Source organism: Cetorhinus maximus, chromosome 27, assembly GCF_964194155.1.
Source record: "Cetorhinus maximus chromosome 27, sCetMax3.hap1.1, whole genome shotgun sequence".
Lineage (NCBI taxonomy): Eukaryota > Metazoa > Chordata > Chondrichthyes > Lamniformes > Cetorhinidae > Cetorhinus > Cetorhinus maximus.
In genome coordinates this window covers 13,795,908-13,818,866 of record NC_135905.1, presented here as the reverse complement: position 1 = coordinate 13,818,866, position 22,959 = coordinate 13,795,908, and the positions used below count along the sequence as shown (strand labels likewise).

Genomic DNA, 22,959 nt, shown 5'->3' with positions numbered 1-22,959 from the left:
AAATCAGAAAAGGGAGGTTTGATCTGCCAACCTATAAATTGACAACAGGCTGTTCAAAAAATGACAGGTTTGATTTGGCCATATGTTCTAGCAAGAGCTGCTGTGGAATGGAGGCTGTTGAGATTGTTTTGAGGCGCTTAGCACAAGAGTCTCTGGACCAGAGTTCAAGGTGAATGAAACTCATCAGCAACTGTGGAGAGGTTACAAAAAAAACCAGAGAACATCAAATGGAAAAAAAATAACAAACGAGGTGCTCAGCAACTGTTGCTAATTTGGAGGAAACCCCACTTTCTTAGATGAATGAAAAGGTTGGAACAGGTTGAGGCCACAATCGCAAAAGTTAAAGTTAATGAATCGCAAATGATGCAATTGATTTTTATTTTATCGCCTGAAAAATATATCCCTCCACCTACTGCCCCCACCACACACACACACACACTTTTGCCATTTTTGGGGAATGGAATGTGTGTTATACACAAACAATATATGGAATTTGCCAGTGGTACGCCACAAGGGATTCTGAGCAGCAGTATTTAATCATTCTCAACTGAAGGAGGTATCTGATTAAAACAGCAGGGGGAGAATTTTCTCCCCGTCCGGGCGGGGGGAGGGTGGGGAGTTGGGAAGGAGTGGGCTCGGCCGATTAAGGCCCGCCCAGCGTGACGTGCACCAGGAAGCGCCGTGTGCCCCCTGTGCGGGCGGGGGGGAGTAGGCTGAGTTGGGGCTTGCGCTCTTTCGCGCATGTGTGAGAAAGAGCGCAGAAATCTCCCAGAGGCACAGAGCTGCCTCAGGGAGATTACTTTGATTTTTAAAAATTTTAATGAGGAAAAAAAAATTAAAGACATGTCCCCTCATGTGACAGTGTCACACGAGCTGGGACACGTCTATGAATTTTATTAAAAATTTCTATTAATTCAGAACCCTTAAGTGCATCGACGGGCAGAGGAATCTGGGTGTGCAGGTCCACAGGTCACTGAAAGTGGCAACGCAGGTGAATAAGATAGTCAGGAAGGCATATGGCATGCTTGCCTTCATTGGCAGGGGGTACTGAGTATAAAAGCTGGGAAGTCATGCTGCAGCTGTATAGAACCTTGGTTAGGCCACACTTGGAATATTGCGTGCAATTCTGGTCGCCACATTACCAGAAGGATATGGAGGCACTGGAGAGGGTGCAGAGGAGGTTTACCAGGATGCTGCCTGGTCTGGAGGTTATTAGCTATGAGGAGAGGTTGGAGAAACTCAGATTGTTCTCACTAGAGTGACGGAGATTGAGGGGCGACTTGATAGAAGTTTACAAAATTATGAGTGGCATGGACAGAGTAGATAGTCAGAAGCTTTTTCCCAGGGTGGAAGGGTCAATTACTAGGGGACATAGATTTAAGGTGAGAGGAAAAAACTATAGAGGAGATGTGCGGGGCAAGTTTTTTACGCAGAGGGTAGTGAGTGTCTGGAATTCACTGCCAAAGGAGGTGGTGGAAGCAGGTCCGATAGTGGTGCTTAACAGGCAGCTTGACAAATACATGAATAGGATGGGAATAGAGGGGTATGGACCCCGGAAGTTAAAAATGTTTTAGTTTGACAGGCAATATGATCGGCGCAGGCTTGGAGGGCCGAAGGGCCTGTTCCTGTGCTGTACTTTTCTTTGTTCTAATGTTTGAAAACCTTCATGAAACCTCATCCCGCCCGTGGATGAGGTTTCATGAAAATGCGAAGGCCGCCTGGGCTCTTCGCCTACCTGCCAATCTTAAGGTTGGACGGGCAGCTCAGTTAATTATTTCAATTGGAATTTAAATGGCCTTACTAGGCCTTTGACAGTTCGGCAGGCGTGCAGCCGACTCCGGTGCATACCCACCGAGCTGAATATCTGAATGACGCGGGGTGACGTTGGGATGCACGCCTGACGTCAGCGCGCGTCATTTTACGTGTCGGCGAGCGTGGCCCGAAGATTCTGCCCCAGGATTTGCCACAACGTTCTGGCCTTGGTCTGTCACTGGTCAGTAATATTACTGCTCTCTTCCTTTGGAACAAGGAATTTCCCTGGCTTTTGACAGTTAGGGAAAAATGCACGTTTATAAAGTGCACATCATGTCTCAAAGTATTACACATTGAATTAAATTTGCAAAGGAGTCACCACTGCTGTGTCGGTGAGCATGACAAGGCCATTTCGCACAGAGCAATCAATCGCCAGTTAACCTATTCCAGTTGTGTTGTTTGAGGGATAAATGTTGATCTGACACTGAGAGAACTCCTCTGCTCTCCTTTGAATTGTACCACAGGATCTTTAACAACCATCCCAACTTGATTTGACTTTTCAACCAGATGGTGGAATTTCCAATAACACAGTTTAAAGTCATCAAAATTATCAGCTTTAATTAAGCGCTCAAGTCCTGGGGTGCAGATTGAACCCAGAATCTTCTGACTCAGAGGTGAGTGCGCTGCCAAAGGAACCAGCTTGACACATAACTCCGCACTTGTTTCCCACATAGGTAATAATGGGCGTGGGTGGAACTGGATAATTGGGACAAAGGTATTAAAGGAATCTAATAACCATATCCACTGTAACCTCCCCCACAAGTGATTAGTTTACCAAACAGAAACCGACTGTTACAGAACTTCAATTCTGTTATATGTGGGGCAGCAGTCCAAGCAAGTGTTTGCACAGTAATTGGGGATTAGCAGAGGCTATTAATCAAAATGTCCTTTTTTCCTATGTCCCTCTCACCCACTGCTACTGAGTCAGATGTTCCCTCCTGTATTCACAAACCTGAATACCGTGAAGTACCAACATGAAATGAACAGCTATATAATAATATTAACGCCGCCAGTCATGAAGAGCTGAAGTGGGAGAATCACTGAAAATTTACGGCACAGAAATAAGCCCATTGTGTCTGCACTGGCCAAAAACGGAGCCACCCAGTCTAATCCCACTTCCCAGCATTTGGTCTGTAGCCCTGCAGGTTACAGCACTGGAGGTGCATATCCAGATACCTTTGAAACGACTTGAGGGTTTCTGCCTCTACTACCCTTTCAGGCAGTGAGTTCCAGACCCTCACAACTCTCTGGGTGAAAAGATATTTCCTCACCTCCCCTTTAATCTTTTTACCAATCACTTTAAATCTATTAATTCTAGCCACTGACCTCTCTGCTCAAGTGAATAGGCCCTTCCCATCCACTCTATCCAGGCCCCCCCACAATTTTGTACATCTCAATCAAATCTCCCCTCAGCCTCCTCTGTTCCAAGGAGAACAACCCCAGCCTATCCAATCTTTCCTCATCGCTGCAACTTTCCAGTCCTGGCAACATCCTCATAAATCTCCTCTCTACCCTCTCGAATGTGGTGTCTGACCACTGTAAACTGGGATGTTTTCACTGGCAAATAACTACGATTACATGCGCTCATTTAAATCTGGTGTGAACTTAGATGCAATGCTTATGCCTCAAATGTGGCAAAATTGTCTTTGAAAATTCAGCCAGGTTTGGGCTATGTAAAATATTTTTTTTATACGAATACTTCTGAGTCTGTAGCATTTTGTGTCAACCACACATTACTCTCAATGAAAATCCTGATCAAACTGTGGCCTCTTTAAATGCTTATTGCCATATACTTTTGAGAGAGGAATTGCAGCCACTATGTCTACAATCTTGGTGCACTGTGAGAAGCCAAAATTTTAAGAAGGAACTACAGGGCAGGCACATCTGACTTAGTGACCACAGGAACTCCTACAGCTACACAGTTCTGTGTGTTCCAGTCATGCTCATGCTACTAAGTGTGGTGTCTGCTCACACTTAGGAACAAAGGATCTTCAGCACACCCAGAAATAGATTGGGGAATCTCATAGCCTTTAGCTCCTGATAAACCCTGGAACCTCTTCATTCACGTACCTGGGAAACACACAGTTAAGAAAGAGTATTGGGACCACCAAAACATGTTGGTAAACACAGCACATTTAAACATATCTTACAAGACGTTACCATGCATTCTGCAGTACTTGAACACCTGTATCTTTCATAAACAACACAGAGACTTGGAGCTGGACCTTTGAAAACTGGTGGGCGGGATTCTGGGATTCCCATCGCATCCCCCCCGCACCCCCCCCCCCCAAATTCCGGTGCCCCCAATTGTTGTGGCGGGGAGGAGGGTGCAGGGAGCAAGCCTGCACCCTTCGTTCCCAAACTGGCCCGCTCCATTGTGGGATAGGGATCTCCTAGCCTCCCACGATTTTTGTGGAGTTGGTCAGCTTCTCAAGGACTCATATGTATGCTTGGCTGAGAGCCCAGAGTTCCATAAAGGCTTTACTTTGGTGCAACAGGACAGAACAGAAAACATTGCTTTATTGATAGTTTTACAACCTTTTTTTTCCCTGTGGTCTATTTTGTCACTGGCTCAATGTTTATTTCCACAAGACAAAGAGGTGGCAAGGGCTTATAATGTGGTTGCAGAAGCAGTTTTTATGAACGGCTCATCTTTTTTAAGCATTTCCACACATGCCATTATTACCTCAGGGTCCACTGGTTCTGTATAGGGTGTGTACTGGGTGAATGGGCATGGAAGTACTATGTGTTGGCCTAGAGGGTATGAGGGGCCATTGAGGGGTGGTATGGTCATGGGTCGGCATGGAAGGTATGAGGGGCCATTGGGGGTTGATGGGTTGGCATGGATGGGGTATGGGGAGTGGGTGGAGGTGGGGGGGGGATGAGGGAGTGTGAGGGTTGAGGACGAAAGAGCCTAATATATAACAAAGCAACTGAAAAGCAGTCCCTGAGAACCAAGACAGGCCTTTTAAACAGCCTGCCTCGCCACTCAGCAGCCCCCGTGACTGCTTCCGATCTGCGTATGCTGGGAGTGCATACAGAGAATGCAGGCATGCTCTTCCCATTATATTCAATCCATTCATCTTAAAATTAGGGTTGAGAGGGTTGGGGTGGTTCATGTTCTGAATCCCTGAAATGTGCTTCTGCTGAATTAAGTTTTTGCACCAGGACACTCTGATCTTGGATATGTTCACCTCTGTTCCCTGTCAGCAATTTCTTCCTAATCTTTAGATATAACTCAGAATGTTCAGAGCAAATTTGACCTAAAGTTAATGCCATGATTTCACTCTACAGGATTGGGACACAGGCTTCAGCAGCTTTCGTCTGCTGACCTTGTACTTCAGAGATAAAAACAAAAAACTGCGGATGCTGGAAATCCAAAACAAAAACAGAATTACCTGGAAAAACTCAGCAGGACTGGCAGCATCGGCGGAGAAGAACAAAGTTGACGTTTCGAGGATTTCCAGCATCCGCAGTTTTTTGGTTTTATCTCTGTGTTTAATTGACTGCCACTTCTCTTCAAGAAATGCCTACCTTGAAGAAGTACTGCTCGTCTCTCTGACAGGATTTCCGTATCTCTCTTTTGCCTTGTTCCCTACAACCACCCCCACCCCCACTTCTCTTTCCCCCCCCCCCCCCCCCCACACCTTAAACCAGCTTATATTTCACCCCTCTCCTATTTTTACTCAGTTCTGTTGAAGGGTCATGAGGACTCGAAACGTCAACTCTTTTCTTCTCCGCCGATGCTGCCAGACCTGCTGGGTTTTTCCAGGTAATTCTGTTTTTGACCTTGTACCTTAATTGGTATTAGTCCTTTAATCTGTCCAGTAAGTCCTTGTGAATGGGTTTTACAAAGCTGTGTGTTGTCTGAGTACAGCTTTACGTGCTTACTTTGTTTGTTTTGTGCAGATGAGTAACAAGGCACATGTCAGACAGTTCAAGTGAATGGGTGAAGCAATGTCCAACTGCAGAATTAATTAATTTCTATTGGCGGGACTTTTTTTGGAAAAATAAAGCCCCAAATAGCACAATTTTCACTCCGTGGGGTGGGTGTAGGATAGAGTTAAGATAGTGCCCTCGATATCAGGAACATTAAAGACAAAAACTTATTCCTTCATTTTTGCTTTCATTTATGGGGTTATTTATTGGCAGATAAACTTCTCAAATTCATAACAAAAATCTCAAATTACTTAAATATTAGAAGAATTCAAACTCATACATTACTCAATTAATTCAACATCCTTCCCATCAAACACAATGCCAGGATTCATATTTCATCAGATGTCACAAATTTTGTCCTTGCCCCTCTTCTCCACCCTCAGCTACCTTTTTAATCAAGTGTATGTAAAGGAATCCTGTAACCTTAAATATATCCTTAAGTTGATCAACAAAATTGTTATTGAGGAAGGTTTAACAAATCTCCTCGTGGGGCTTCTTGTAGAAATATAACTCTACACCTACAATCCTTTCATGTTCCAAATTGTGAATGTGTTGTTAAGTGTGTTTGGCAGAATCATAATGTTTTCATACAATTTAATATTTTAATCAGAACAAAGTCCTAGCCAATTTTACCAAAACTACTACAGTGTTCATGTCTGAATAAATGTAGAAGGGTTTTACTGCGTAAAGATACGTAAGAGAAGCAGTTCTTCATAAAACAAGATAAAATACTACAGGAATCAATGGGCTGTGACTGACTTTGATTAATCGACAGAATTCTCGATAGACTGTTGATTTGCAATATAGAAATAACAATCCTAGAGCAGGAATAGAATCCTATAAATTATCTTAGGTACAAGTTCAAAGCACCCATTTTAATCCAATTACAAATGTTTGAGCATCGATGATGAAATCCATTAAATACAGAAATTTGCCCGAAGGAATTTTATCTTGATTAGATCTTTCTCTTCCTGTCTCCCTATAGAAGATGCTGGGTTCATATTTTACAGCTTCTGGTCAATGGACAAGTAGCCATTATTCACATGAGCTTTGACAAGTGACGATCAATGCACCAGTGCTTACAGGAGGCATTAGGGCAAAACATGGGCCAGAATTTTTAGGCCCCCGCAATCTGAAGAGTGGGCAGGGAACACATTCCCACCCACTCAGAGAGCCCCCCGCTGCCATTTTACGCTCTAATGAGTGTTCACCGGCAGCAAGTGGGACTTCCGCTCCTCACTCGGGAGGAAGCCTCACTTTGGAGAGCTGCCGGCCAATCAGATTGGCTGCAAATCTCCAGTCCCTCCAGGAGCTGCAGTGGCTGGAAGAGGCACGGCAGGCAGCTTCCTGAGAACTGGAGAGAAAGGGGCATCAGGGGTCCTGGCGGGGAGGGTAGGGAAGACCTTGAGGGTCACGAGGAGGGCAATCGGGGTCTTGGGGATAGGCTGGGTGGGGTGGGTGGGATGGAGGTTTGCAGGTCACTGAGCCTTAAGGGGAGGGCATTCCCAGTCAGAAGGGGGCTTCCGATGGAGGCAGCCTCACCCCCGCCCCACTGCCCCTCAACTACCGCCCAGATTCTAACTCCCTTCATTTCAGGCCTTCCCCCCAAACACTAGCTGCCATCCACCAGCCAGCCTAAACGTTGAGGCTGGGTGGAAAATGGCCCTCAAGTGACCATTAAGTGGTCACTTAAGGGGCTTGAATTGGGGCGAGGGTGGGCTTCCCGTCAAGACCCTGCCTGAAAACAGCCCGCGGTTGGGGCGGGCGGGAAGGTGGATGGAATCCTGTCCGTGTAACGTCATGCTCCCGCCTGCTTCAGAACCCGCTGGAGGGGGAGGGAGCATCAAATTCTGGGCACGGTACTAATTTCACACAACACCATTCAGCACAAGGCACTGATTAGGAGAAGGAAACTCTTTCTGATGTCCCTCTTCCTTAATCAGGTGTACTGAGGCCAGCTATAGACTTACTGCACACTGCAGGGACTAGTTTAGCTCTGTATGTGCCATGGATCAAACCTGCAACCTTCCTAATCCATATGACTGAACGGCTCACTGCAGTAGTCCGGCCTTAGCTCCACTCTGCAGTTTTGTCAGGGTTTGCTTCCTTCGCCTTCGACTCTCCCGAAGTATCCACAGGGTAGTGGAGTTATTTGCCCATATCTGGGAGTTTGACTCCCTGTGCGCCAGGGCGTGTCCACATGCCAGTGGGCCTGAACACTGTATGACTGGGGGGGGGTTCAAGCTTCCTCCGAGCTCCCCTGAAGCTTTAGCCTGGGACTGCGAGGGACCCAGTTTCCGTTTGTGTCACCACGAGGGGGCACAGACGAGGACTTGCCAATGTCAGGCTGAGTACTGACGGGGAGAGACTTCCACGTTCGGCTCCCCTTGTTCACACGAGTGCTAGCCGGCGACGTCGGTGGAAATTGAGCGGCAAGCTAACACACAAAAGTGGGAGGCGTTCCAACTCTCTTTACCCATACACTCGATGCACCACATCAGTCTGATAGACAACTGGGAGACAAGTCACTCTCGGCCGTGGCCTCTGGAGGCTGACGGGAGGGGCTTTCGAAGAGCTGAGCAGAAACGTAAACCCAGCTGGCCGAGAGTGGGCCTGGAGAAAACAGAGGCCAGCAAATCGTTCACCTTCTCAGCCCCCTGTCTTCCACGGCAGCAAATGCGGCAGAGGCTGCCCCGCCAGGGTGGGGTCCTGAACCACACCAGACGATGGTTAACACAGGGTTAACCACATGGCTCCAACCATCATCTTACGAGACAAGGCTGCCAGTGGATTTACTGCATAAAAATCACGGGGGAGCCAAAGGAACACACAATCCACTCCAGGTTTTGTCACCTACACTTCATCTCGAACCTTCTGAGGTCACAGCGGCAGTGAGTTTTATGGGCTGCTGCCAGCGGATCTGACACCTTTTCCAGAATGCACATGAAGCAGCTCCGACTATTGTTTGTCTCTCTGTGAATGGCTGCACAGTAATTGAGAGTTACATGATTATGTAGCATCAAATTTTTTTTATAAAAGCAACATTAAACGTCAGACATTCCAGAGTGTAACACAACTTATTTATAATCTCTGATAAGGTGAGTTTTTCTTCAGAATGCATGTTTTGTCTGAATAATTGGAGCAGATTTAATTATATCTTGCGTTCTTTCATCCTGTCTATCAGGATGGCTTACCAAGATGGGCTGATCTGTATGGATAGGGAATAACATAATTGCTATATAATTCTGTGGTGGGGCAGGCAGTAATTAACTGGAAACAGCTCAGTTTCTGGAGACGTTAGTTATTGATTATTAGAAATGTTAAGACTATATAAGAAAATGCTAATTAATCTCTCGAAATCACTGATCAAAAAAAGTGTACACACTTGATGAAAATAAGGATTTAAGAGCTACGTAAATCTATGCAAATATCAAATTTGTCCAAAAAGGACTGAGCATTTCTTTTGACTTCTAAGCATTCACAGCTGAATGTACATGAGGCATTCCTAATAGCCATTTCAACACGAACTCTTCATACAATAAAATCAGAAGCCTGGCTTAGAGAATCTAATTATACGACATCTGCAGAGAGATTCTGAACTCAATGCTGGACTGGAGCCTGTGATTTAAAGTGATTTGCAAAAGAAGCAAATGTGACGTGAAAAAAAAAACTTTTTCACACAGCAAGCGGTTTGGGTCTGGAACGCACTGCCTGGAAGTGTGGTGGAGGCAGGTTCAATCGAGGCATACGAGAGGGCATTAGATGATTATTTGAATAGAAACAATGTGCAAGGGTTATGGGGAAAAGGCAGGGCAATGGGACTAGGTCATAATGCTCATTCGGAGGGCGGGTGCAGACATGATGGGCTGAATGGCCTCCTTCTGTGCTGTTAACATTCTGTGATTATGAGAGTCTGGCTGCATTTGTTGTACTTGTTTCTTTGATGTGATGGTTCACCTTTACACCTCATTTATTGCCTGACGTCAGATTGGTCCTCAAAATCAAAGTCTTGTTGATATACAACAGCCGATATCAACGTGCCAAATCTGAACTGGGTTAAAGGAAAACCTGAAGTATTTCTGTGCTGCCAAAATAGATCCATGGAGGAGACACTAGCTGACTAATGCTTTAGTGTTGAACTTTTTGTCACATTTTATTTGTCATCAGGTTTTCATAATGGTTTCCCATTTCTGGCAGATTCATAACTTCCTTATGTGTTAAGACATGACTTGTTTTGCTTCAGAAGTTTAACTTAAAACGTGGATTTTTAAATTAAAAACAAAAAAAAAATAAAAGAAATAATGACTTCAATCAAAATGCAAAGGCATGTGGAGCTTACCCAATGATTCATCTTCAGTAGCTTTTGTGGTTGATTTCACTTTGGGAAGAGAGTAACACTTAGCGCTAATCTCCAGCCAGGATATAGGTGACAGATCAAAGCGGTAGGGCTTCTACCTTGAGTCATCTTCTGTTAATCCAGCACCCAAGGCCACCTGATTTCATAGCAGCGTCAAGAACCCAAAGTGTGAGAATCTCACGAAGGAATTTAATCAGAATTTTTAAAAAAGGGGGAAATTAGACTGATGAGCGGAGCAATACTCAAACCAAGTTCCTCTGGATTAAAAATGTTGCTCATACTTCAAACCTCTTGTCACAAACGGAAAATATGAAGTTTTACAAACTTTTGAATTAAGTGACGCGACTTTGGAATACTAAATGGTTCACTTTAAAACGTGTTCTGCAGTTAAGATGCAATCCCCATCCCTTTAGTTGAAAAACAAAGAGGCGGCCTTGACCCCACTGACCACAGAGACTCACTTTCAAAATCCCTCACATGGCCAGCACTGGTCTCAGGCTGGGGAGAGGTACAAACGGGAAGCACAATTTTTTTTCCCCGCAAAATGAGTTTGTGAAAGGTGTTTATATAACGGCAAATGTTTCTTCTTTCTTAAGTCATGCAGTGACAAAAGCAGAAAGTCACCCAATATCTCAACCATAGGGACAATGACTGATGTGTGCAGGAGCCAGAAAATGAAAGGAGGAAGTGGGGGAATATGGGCAAGGCAAAAAGATACAATACTGATTGTGTTCTATGTAAACAAATGAGAACTCAGCTAATGTAAGCTGCTAAGCATGTTTGCCTCCTAACGATATTGACCAGGCTTACCTTCAGTAATCTATCAGGTGTAGTAGCCAAATAAAATCATCACTAATTATCTATTCCGATAGGTTTTCAGGAGGAAACAAGTGCAAAGCGTTCGCCTTGAACCATCCTTCTCAATAAAGCACTCATCTGATACATTCCTAACTGCAATTCAGGTATGTAAACTGTATACAAACAGAATAACTTGAAAAAAATGTGAAGCAATTGTTCAAATAACAGGCAAGTCCTCCCCGCAATTAACTTTATTACACAGATGACTAGACTTCTCCAACATGTGATGAGCTAGATTTTCTGTCAGTATCAAATCACTTGGTGCTTGGACAGAACAAAATAGAAGTTAGATGTTGCCACCCAATTTTCTGATAGCTCATTTACAAGGCTACAGTGTGCAATCACATAAGATGCACATAAGCAATGGAAGTGGAAAATTGTAGGGAAGGACAAAGTGACAAAGATCAGGTCAATTAAAGGAGAGTGTCACAACAGGGAACAAAAGTTCTGTAAGCCTTTGGAAAACCTCAAATGTATCTCGAACTACTGTCATCCTGTGCTATGGCTGAAGGGGCAGGTGAATAAGAGAGTTGGAAAGGAAACTGAAGGTGCAGTCATCAATCGGAAGTAAAGCCAATCATCTCATTGGAAGTTATGAAATAGTGTGAAAAGTTACAAATAACAAAACATTGCAAGAGTAGAAAATCAGGGATCAGGAGTGATTATCAGGGCTTTTAACAAAATTGTAAGGAATAGGAGCAAGAGTAGACCATTTGGCCCTTTGAGTTGCTCTGCCATTCAACAAGATCATGGGTGATCTTCCATCTCAACTGCATCTCCCCACATCATCCCTATATCCCTTAACCCCCATAATGCCCAAAAATCTATCGACCACTGTCTTGAATATATTCAACCACTGAGCATCCACAGCTCTTTGTAATAGAGGTTTCTAAAGATTCACAATCCTTTGAGTGAAGAAATTTCTCGTCTCAGTTCTCAATGATCAACCCCTTATTCTGAGACTGTGACCGCTAGTTCTAGATTCCCCAGCTAGGGGAAACATTTTCTCAGCATCCACCCTGCCAAGCCCCTTAAGAATTTTATACAATTAGTTTCAATTAAATCTGCTCTCATTCTTCTAAACCACAGCGAATCTACTCAATCTTTCCTCAGAGGACAATCCCCCCTCATCCCAGGAACCAGTCTAATGAATCTTCCTCACACTCCCTCCAGGGCAAGTATGTGCTTACTTAGTTCAGGAGACCAGGTGTGGCTTCCCCAATACCTTCTTTAGTTGGGAGTGGGAGAAGGATTGCTGACTCTAGTTTGAAATTCTGCTCGAGATTTGATCATGTTATGTCTTGACCACAATGACACCCAATCACGGGAAACCTGATCACATGACATCTCCAAATGTTACTGAATTTACCTCATGAAAGGTTGGGTTCCGTTGAGTTGGTTGAGTATTTTCGCTCATGGTTTCATGCCAGCACCTGTTGGGCAAGAAGTTCCAAGAACCAGGCAATTCATGAGTAGATACAGCGGGGAAACTGAGAAATTACAGCACAGGAGACTGCCTTTGGTCCACATTCCTCAGTTTCCCTCTTTTCCCTGAACCCCCATTCTCCACTGTCCATCTCTTCCCCTAGAACTGCGCCCCCTCCACCCCACCAAATTTTAAAAAATGATTTCACGGTACATGGGCATCGCTGGTGAGTCTAACATTTTTATTACCCATCCCTAGTTGCCCTTGAGAAGGTGGTGGTGAGCTGCCTTCTTAAGCCGCTGCAGTCCACATGCTGTAGGTACACCCACAGTGCTGTTAGGGAGGGAGGTTTAGGATTTTAACACAGCAACAGTGAAGGAACGGCAAAATAGTTCCAGCTCAGGATGGGGTGTGGCTTGGAGGGGAACTTGCAGGTGGCGGTGTTCCGGTGCATCTACCGTCCTTGTCCTTCCAGGTGGTAGAGGTCGCGGCTCTGGAAGGTGCTGTTGAAGGAGACTTGGTGAGATTTGGTGAAATTTCTAGTCATCCTCTTTTCCTTCACTCTCAAGCATTACCTCCCAGCTTCCAGACTCTCTAGGCACCCCCAACCCCTCCGATTCCTGATCCCCTAAATCCCCCCTACTAATTGCACACAAGCTGGTCGCGGGCCTGTGTAGCGTTGGTCAGGTCACTGAGCCAGAGGCTGCTCTGAGCAGCAGCCTGTGACATCACTGAGCTGAGGGGAGGGCACGCTGCATCAGGAAATTGATATTGAAGATCAGCTTGTAAAATAATCTCCATAAAACTGTGAATCCAATGATTACCTGAGCTTCCAAAGGCAGCACCATGGAGGTCCATGTGCAATTTCAGGAGATTCCCATTCATTTCTGGAGAGAGTTGGAAACCCCAGTTGGATGGAGCACTCATGGCTCCACATAAAAGAACGTTACTTACCTTCTTGGTTGGCGGGCATTTAGTTGGGCTGGTTTCCAACAATTCAGCACAACGATGCTGGCTGTGTTGGGGCAAATCAGTCTTGGAGTGGAGATCTCAAGCAGCTGTTATGCCCTTAATTTCCATTTGCAAAGGGACCAATGCTGACTTCAGGCATGGGCGAAGGATGCCTCGTTTGTTCTTAACCAATATAGATCGCTTGTGCACTTCTGGACAGAAGTATGTGTGTGCTTCGTGCCCACCATGGGTCAAAATCCTGGAACTCCCTTCCTAACAGCACTGTGGGTGTACCTACGGACTGCAGCGGTTCGAGAAGGCAGCTCACCACCACCTTCTCAAGGGCATTTAGGGTTGGGCAATAAACGCCGGCCTAGCCAGCGATGCCCACGTCCCATGAATGAATTAGAAAAAGAAATTCCGGGGCTCAATGCCCTGTGCTGCCCAATTTATAGGCCAGCATCGCTGACAGTGCAGCACTGCCCCAGTACTGCACTGGAACGTGAGCTTAGGTTGACAACTCGTCCCTGGAGTGGGTCTTTAAGCCGTAGACATTCTCACTCAGAGACAAGACCAACTAAGTCGTGGTGACCCATGTTAGCTTAAAATGATGTGAAGTAAGTGGGGTTTAAAAAAGAGAGTTGGTGGGGGAGAGGGAAGAAAACACATACGTAATGACAGGAATGAAGTTAATGAATTGAATGAGCTGCAAACTGCTTAATGGAAACGCACTTACAGCTTTTCCTGTTTTTACTTAACATTGTGTTACTTATAAAAGCCAAAGAATAGCAGGAATTATATAAAATCATTTGACCAATTCATATTTTTCCAACAACATTAGTATCTGCACATCCTGGGCTTGGCTGCAATGCCTGTGTATTTCAAGTGCTGAACAGCACAGCTTGTGCTTCGTTTGGCCTTCGGTATCTAAAAATAGAAGAGAGCTGTGCTCTTGGGGAAACTCAAAGCTGCAGTTTATTTCACTGCCCAACAGCACACGCTGAGAGTCAGGTGGATACTATCCTGCAGTTCTTATTTGCAGGTAGGCTTCCAAGGCTGATGCAGGACTAATTTACATGCCGTACATCCGGCCATCATTGAACTTGGCACATTGAAAGCTGAGGGAGGTAAGGGCAAAATACACTGAGATTTCACGACAGGTCAGACAGTGTTTGAAAGGGAAGGGGTAGGTTAAAATACTGGAGATAGGACTCCACAGAAGATCAGGATTCTATTGGAAGGTTACAACAGAAATATGAATGCACCTTTATACCTCAGATGTTGATTGATTCCCTATTTTGATTTCAGATTTCCATCAGTCACGGTCCTTTTTACTTCTGGTATTTATTTCATTACAGGGGGCGCGCAAGTAGAACAAGATCTTGCCAGGCACAATTGATTTAATTCGAGCAATCATGACTTGAGGGGGCTCTGAAATAGAAATGACATTTAAATTGGTGGGGTTGAAAGGAAGTGAGATTTTAGTAGCTTTGTGTGAAAACACTCATCGCACACTCTCGCGATCTATCAGTCAGCGGGCATGGGTGAGAGGCAGCAGGGCGCCCGCTGACAATTAGGAGGCCTATTAAGGACCTGAAGTAATTAATTAGCATTTTTTGCTGCCCGCTCAACCACTCGGTGAATGGGCCAGGTGGCTTTGACTTTTTTAACAAAACCTCACCCACCGGGCGGGATGAGGTTTCCAACAGTTACTAAAAAAAAATTTAAAATTTTTTACATGTCCCTCTTCATGTGACCGTGTCACGTGTGGTGACATGTTTAGATAGCAGGTAAAAAGTTTGTTTTTCGTTTTAAAATCCTCCAGCTCCCTGGAGCAGCTCAGTGCCTTCAGGGAGCTGTCAGTGTGAGCTCCCCCTGCACATGTGCACACTTCAGCACTCGCGCTCCTCCCACCCCGGCAACGCTGAGGCTCCAACTGTGCCTTAGCCAGTGTGAAATCGAGGTCGGAGCCCGATCGCGGGCGGTGGTCAGTCTCGCGGCCGTTCCCAGGCTATGCCTGCCCGACGAGGGGAAAATCCTGCCCCTGGCCAAAACTGAAGTGTAGCTTGTAGGTTGTGGTGATGCCTGAAATCTAAGAGTTCAACTCATTTGTTTCTGGTGTCCAATTCTGTGCTAGGATATGAGGATGAAACAGCTGATTTCAGTGGATCACCTGCCCACCATCTTTGAAACCCACGATGAGGCGTATCACGATAATGTGTACTCTACAGACGCAGGTCTCGGCACTGGCTGCAATCTTCCCCAAACCCAAGACGACTACCTGAAATCTATCTGCCAGCTGGCACAGCCCACTTTCCTGTTCGACACTTCTTCAAAGACTCAGAGCTCAACTTACGCAGACAACTCACTCAGGTCTCCCAAACAGATGGCCGGTCACATGCATCAGGCTGAGTGTCCTTCACCTGTATCGCTGCTGAGAAGCAACAAAAAAGGCAACCGCCTGTCGGAGCTGGCAGACGCTTTCTCCCTGAATGCTATTACAATCGCAGTGAACGGCCGGAATTGCAGTCAGACACTCGGAAACAACTCCGATCCATTTTCCTGGCTCTTTGGGCAGTCAGATAAAGAAAACCAAAGAAGCGGCCAACAATTTCCACGACAGCGTTCTCTGGCTATCTACCCCAATGAGGGCAACTGTTCCAGAAACTCTCACTGGTTCTCCCTCGATCACACGGTCATAGCAGCAAACAAACCTCATGCAAAGCGACCAGCACCACTTCCTGGCAAGGCACCATCAATGGGACATTCTGCTATTATGAAAGGAAAGCTCGCACCTTCAGAACTGTTTTCCTACCATCAATCTGGCAATAAGCAGCGCAGCGCTCCTGAGTGTATGAGAGGTCCAAGCAATTTTCTGACAGAGAAAGGACAGGGTTCTTAAAAACTTAAGTCACGAAGCAGAGAGAAGTAGAAAATTGTCATTTTCCATTGCGCACTCAAAGGTCACTGATTCCATAAAAGAAATGACAACTCTATCCCCCTCAGAGTGACTCTGCACCGTGTTAGGAATACTGCCCTCTCACCTCTCTGATAGGAATTTAAATCCAGCCCAGACTGAGCGCTGGAAGTTTTCATAACTGTACGGATTCTATTTGAGACGAGTCGAATTGACTTGCGTCCAGTTCTCAGTGGAATGTGGGTGAAAGAATTGGGCATCTCGCCCATTTTCCTATCTTACTTTATCTTTGTTGCTTCGCTCTCCCCCATGTCTACTGCCTCATTGTCCAGGTCTCCCTGAGCCCCATTCAAGGGTGAGCCTAGAAGCACATCCTTATTTGGATAAGCTACCCTCCCCGCCTTCCCCCTGCCCTACCCTTGGTTAATGGGGAATCCTGACTGCACAAACACAGGGGAGTCAGTTCAAATGGCATCCTTCCTGAAGCAGTGGAGACCCGTGTAACATTTTACCAAAAATCCAAACATTATGGGATTTTGCAAACCCACTTGCGGGCTAACCTAACGAGTTGGTGTAATTTTAACCTAACTTCCAGGATGGGAAACCTACGGCATTGACTGGGGAGGTCAGTTTTACACCCGCCCAAAATTATATGAATGGACAGCGCCGCCAGGCAGGGTAAAAGCAGTTTTGCTCCCAACCTCATTATTTTCCTGATGGGTGCACAGAGTAAAAAAATGACCTGCACCTTCCCTGCATTGACTCTGCTGGAGCAGACAGCTTTAACTAACAGCAGACTTTGTTTTACTACTCTTGGCTCGGTGAATGGGGGGGGCAGGGCCGCGCTCGCTGACGCGTGGTGATGTCGGGCGTGTGTCCTGACGTCACCGCGCGTCATTCCGATTTTCAGTTCGGCGGGTATGCACCGGAGTCGGCTGCACGCCCACTGAACTGTCAAAGGCCTGTTAAGGCCATTTAAAAACTAATTAAACCACCTAACATAGGTTGGCGGGGGTGGGCAGGTGAAGAGCCCAGGCAGCCTTCGCATTTTTCATGAAACCTCATCCACGGGAGGGGTGAGGTTTAATGAACGATTTATAAGTGAAATAAAGATTTTCATTAAAATTCATTGACATGTCCCCGCTCATGTGGCACTTTCACATGAGGGGACACGTCCTAAAATTTTTTTTTTCTTTATTGAAAAGTTTGAAACTCAACCTGATCTCCCCGAGGCAGCTCTGTGCCTTAGGGAGATTTATGCGCTCTTTCGCGTGCTTGCGCATGAATGAGCATAGGCTCCGACTCTGCCTCCTCTCCCCCCCGCCCGCCTAGGGAGCGCTCAGCGCTTCCGGGTGCACGTCACGTCAATTAAGGCCCGCCCACATAAAATGGCGGGCGCCCAGCCGATCGTGGGTGGCGATCAGCTGTTTCCCCCTGCCCGTGCCCAAACCCCCTGACAGGGAGAAAATTCTGCCTTTGATGTTTTGCTGATCATCTAGTCAGCCTGCTTTGTGGACACAGTTGCAAGATGGAATCTCATTGCGAATGCCGGCTAAGCTCCAAGACCCACTCATGGATTCGGCTTTGTAAAGGATTTTATTTTGCGGTCAAGGGAGCTTTTAGCTTTGTTTCAGTGACATTTTATGAGCTTGTAATAACTTTTATCTTTCTTTAAAGCATTTTTTCAATGGCTGCTTGGTTATTTGGATATGATTAAGAGATGTACATTAAGAGGATTAAATTTTTCTCAACGGGAGTATGAATAGCTGTGTTTGACATTTTTATAAGCTTGTAAGAGGGGCAATTTTTTCAAAGGGATTTGAATGCATATTTGCTTACTTTGACAGTTTTATGAGCATTTCAAGACTTGCCAGTGTTATTATCTAGTGGATACTGACACATATTGCTTCAAAGGCTCAGCGCATGTTAGGACATTGAATCAATATGAAAATCAAGGGTCCCCTACATGCATTAATATTTGATTCTCCATACTGTAGGATGCATAAGAGCACTTTCTCCACTGCAGAAAGTACTCCGATGCATCTGAACACATTCACAATGCTGGTCAATTTAATGGACACTTACTTTATAAAAACAAAGCCCTATCATTAATCACTGCAATAAAATTGTACTTAAATTATCATGCACCATCTAAATATGATGCAAGGTTGGCAACACTTTTTAAACTTACCTGTTAAAAGCTTCCCAACTCCAGACTAGGCATGACCGAGCCCCGCCACGGTCATTCACAATTCCTCTGAGAAGTCATGAACCATGTCTCCTGCAAAAGACTCCATCAAAAGTGCAGGAGTTTGAAATGACCACGCCTGCAATGGAGTAGGACCAGGGTGGGATTGTGGAGTGCGGGTTTGCAAACCACACCCTTATCCCAGGGCCATAAAAATCCCACAAGGCAGGAATGGTGGTGGGAATCCTGGAATCAGTTCCCACCCGCCATTTTTAAATCCCCCCCCCTCACCTCCATTCTGACATTGATAATGACATGAAAATCCAGGCCAAAATCACTATTTCTGAAGCCCAAGATCACATCTACTTTGCTAACTAACCTCACAGCATGTCCTACCACCTTCAAAGGTGTATGCATGTGCCTTAATGTAGACTTTGAATTGGGCTCGAGTGGGAAAGTGTGTTCTGGAAACCACTGGATATCTGAACTCCAAAATCAGTTAATGCTGGTTAAACAAATCCAATGTCATGTATAAAATTTAGACCTTTTAAAAGAACTAAAAGCTTCTACCGTTTCTCCGTCTCTCAGCTGAATTGTTGGTGTACTTTTTTTTTAGAAACATACAAGTGATATATATTATTCGGCCACATGATGGCGGTCAGGCTCCATTTCCTCCCCGCCACCGAAGTACTTTTGTAATGAGGAAAAGGTTTGAGCATTCTGTATTCGCCAAGCAAATGAATGACCCACAAAGTTAGGAAAAAAAATGGAAAACATGGAAAGCTCCATCTGCGTTTTTCCTTTCGCACATTAGAGGAGAATGCTGCATCAAAATAACAGCACAGTCACAGACCATTTAGCCCAGCTGATCCAAGCTGGTGTTTATGCCTTTCATGAGTTTCCTTCCTCCCCTCTTCAGCTAACCCAATCAGCATTATCTTGTATTCCTTTCTCTCCCATGAATGTATCAACACAGCAAATTATGTACATGAAGGGAAAACATTTGTTGGGCTTTGGGAAAGAGCAGAGGCGTAGGTTAGTTGGGGAGCTCCTTCCAAGAGCCAACACAGGGATGATGGGCTGTAGGTCTTTGGTGCTGTGATTCCATGTTACTAAAGAATACATTTTGCATTGACAGTATTAAGTGTCCCAGCTGTGCGATTATGAAGTATGAACAGTACATTTTAATTGCTAATTTGAAAAGCCAAAAAAAAACCCACTTCATAATCCTCGAGTTCGAAAGTTCATTTTCATAACCAAATGATTTATACAACCACAAATGGTTAACCTCTCGTTCCTCATCCAAGGTCACAGCCATTATTTTGGGAGGTCATCTCTTGATTGCAAACGCATTCCGAGATCTTGCAAAACGTTATGCTGAATAAGGAATAGCCCTGTAGAGCTTGAATGGCTAAGTTCAAGTGCTTCACTTGAAGTGACGCACATGGATCAGACCAGAGGTTTCTGTACAATGGGATGACTTCAGTTAGTCACATTATCACTGCTTGATTATTGGTTATTATTTTCTCCTGTTGCGCAAAATTTTGTTGTACAGTTGGAGTTTGCATTGTTCCTTTTTTAAAAAAATGTAGCATTAAAAATTCAGTTACAACGGATAGTGCAGTTTTAACCCTGGGACTGTGTTTAATCAGGGTCCAATTGCTCTCTCTCACAACTCAATAAACATTCAGAGTTTCATACAACAATTCCTATTGGACTGGAGCCTGCACCACAAAAGTTTGCTACTTTCAGCTGAGATGACCTTATAAGGGAATGGTGGACAGTGTGGAAAATGAAAATCTCACTCTGCAGCTCCAAAAGGTGATCTTCTGAACTTAGGGGCACTTTGGCAGTAAAGAGGGAGCTGTAACCTGAATCCAACTTGTGGAATAGTCCAACTGAGAATGTTGGATGGTGACATCAGATGCCCTGTCCTGTGCCCGAGTCACTCAGGATGCAACAAAGGTGAGTGTATTCAATCTCCCACCCATCCATAGAAGAAACCATAGAAAAGTTACAGCACAGAAGGAGGCCATTCGGTCCATTTTGTCCCTGCCAGCCCAAGGACACGCAGGTGCTCTTTCTAATCCCACCTTCCTGCACCCGGCCCATAGCCCTGCAGTTTACAGCACTTTAGGTGCAGATCCAGGTACTTTTTAAAAGAGTTTAAAGTTTCTGCCTCTTCCACCAACTTGGGCAGCGAATTCCAGATACCCACTACCCTCTGCATAAAAATGTTCTTCCTAATGTCCTCCCTACACCTTCTGCCACTTATCTTGAATCTATGTCCCCTGGTTCTAGAATTCTCCATCAAGGGAAACAATTTTATCCTGTCCACTCTATCTATTCCCCTCATAATTTTGTACACCTCAATCAAGTCACCTCTCAGCCTTCTTTGTTCCAAGGAAAATAACCCCAACCTATCTAATCTCTCCTTGTAGCTACACTTTTCTAACCCTGGCAACATTCTTGTAAACCTCCTCTGCACTCTCTCCAGAGCTATTACGTCCTTCCTGTAATGTGGTGACCAGAACTGCACATAATACTCCAGTTGTGGCCTCACCAGTGTTTTATACAATTCCAACATTATATCCTTACTTTTATATTCTATACCTCTGCCAATGAAGGAGAGCATTCTATATGCCTTCTTTACAACCTTGTCTACTTGAACTGCTGCCTTCAGGGACCTGTGTACTTGTACGCCAAGATCTCTCACTTCATCTACCCCTCTTAGTATATTCCCATTTATTGTGTAATCCCTGTAACTGTTTGACCTCCCTAAATGTATGACCTCACACTTCTCTATGTTAAAATCCATCTGCCACTTTACTGCCCACTCCACCAATCCATCTAAATAGTTTTGGAGATTATGGCTATCCTCTACACTATCCATTGCTTGGCCAATCTTTGTGTCATCTGCAAATTTCCCAATCGTGCCCCCCATGTTCACGTCCAAATCGTTAATATATAACATAAACAGCAAAGGTCCCAACACCGAGCCCTGTGGAACACCACTTCAGACAACTTTCCATTCGCAAGGGCATCCATCAGCCATTACCCTTTGTTTCCTGTTACAAAGCCAACCTTTTACCCAGTTTGCCACATTACCCTGAATCCCATGGGCTTTTACTTTCCTGACCAATCTGCCATGTGGGACCTTGTCAAATGCCTTGCTAAAATCCATGTACACAACATCCACTGCACTACCTTCATCAACCCTTCTTGTCACTTCCTCAAAGAATTCAATCAAATTTGTGAGGCAAGACCTTCCTTTAACAAATCCATGCTGACCATCCCTGACTAGTCCATGCCTTTCCACATGACAGTTAATCCTAACACTCAGGATTGATTCTACTAATTTGCTCACCACCGATGTAAGATTAACTGGCCTATAATTATTTGGCATTTCTTTTGATTCCTTTTTAAACAACGGAACTACGTTTGCTTTTCTCCAGTCCTCCGGTACCTCCCCTGTATCTAGTGAAGATTGGAAAATCATCCTCAGAGCATCTGCTATCTCCTCCCTGACTTCCTTCAGCAGCCTCGGAAACAATCCATCTGGCCCTGGTGACTTATCCACTTTCAAAGATTTCAGCCCTTCGAGTACTTCCTCTCCCTTTACGACTATCCCGTCCAATATCTCGCAGTGTTCTTCCTGGACTACTATATCTACATCCTCCCTTTCCTTTGTAAACACAGAGACAAAATATTCATTCAAAACCCTTCCCACGGCCTCTGCATCTACACACAAGTTTCCATCTTCATCTCTGATAGGTACCACTTTTTCCTTAACTAACCTTTTAGTATTAATGTATTGGTAAAACATCTTTGGGCTATCTTTAACTTCACTTGCTAATCTTTTTTCATGCCCTCTCTTTTATTTCCTTATTTCCTTTTTTACTTCGTCCCTGCACTTCCAATATTAGTCTAGGCTATCTGCAGTGCTTAGTTCTTTGTGCCTATCGTACGCTTTCTTTTTCTGTTTGATCTTCCCCTGGACAATCAGGGAGGTCTATATTTTTGAAGATGACAGGACAAATTGTGGGGAGGTGGTATAGTGGTATTGTCACTGGACTAATATTCCAGAGACCCAGGGAAATGCTCTGGGGAACAGGGTTCAATTCCCACCACGGCAGATGGTGAAATTTGAATTCCATAAAAATCTGGAATTAAAAAGTCTAATGATGGCCATGAAACCATTGCTGATTATTGTAAAAACCTGTCTGGTTCACTAGTGTCCTTTTAGGGGAGGAAATCTGCTGTCCTTACCTGGTCTGGCCTACATGTGACTCCAGACCCACAGCAATGTGGTTGACTCTTAAATGCCCTCTGAACGAGGGCAATTAGGGATGGGCAATAAATGCTGGCCTAGCCAGCGATGCCCACATCCCATGAACTAAAAAAAATTGATAAGCTGTTAATAAAGACATGATTTCCAATTCTAGACACCACACTTGAGGCAGGGGGTTAATCGTTTCAACAGGCAGGAGGGTCGGTAACAAAATTCCTTT

General features: G+C 44.9%; 1 protein-coding gene across 7 annotated transcripts in view; it reads right to left on the bottom strand.

Moving 5' to 3' along the window:
• Positions 1 to 22,959, bottom strand: part of rassf4a (Ras association domain family member 4a) — a 244,194-nt gene that overhangs the window by 12,935 nt on the left and 208,300 nt on the right. Inside the window, exon 1 of one of the 7 annotated variants that reach the window (XM_078530754.1) lies at positions 10,091 to 10,209. The exons of the other annotated variants lie outside the window; for them this stretch is intronic. Within the exon in view, the coding sequence (XP_078386880.1) occupies positions 10,091 to 10,102 (12 nt within the window). The 5' untranslated portion in view covers positions 10,103 to 10,209. Of the gene's footprint in view, positions 1 to 10,090; positions 10,210 to 22,959 lie in introns of those variants that run through there. 7 annotated transcript variants of the gene reach the window in all.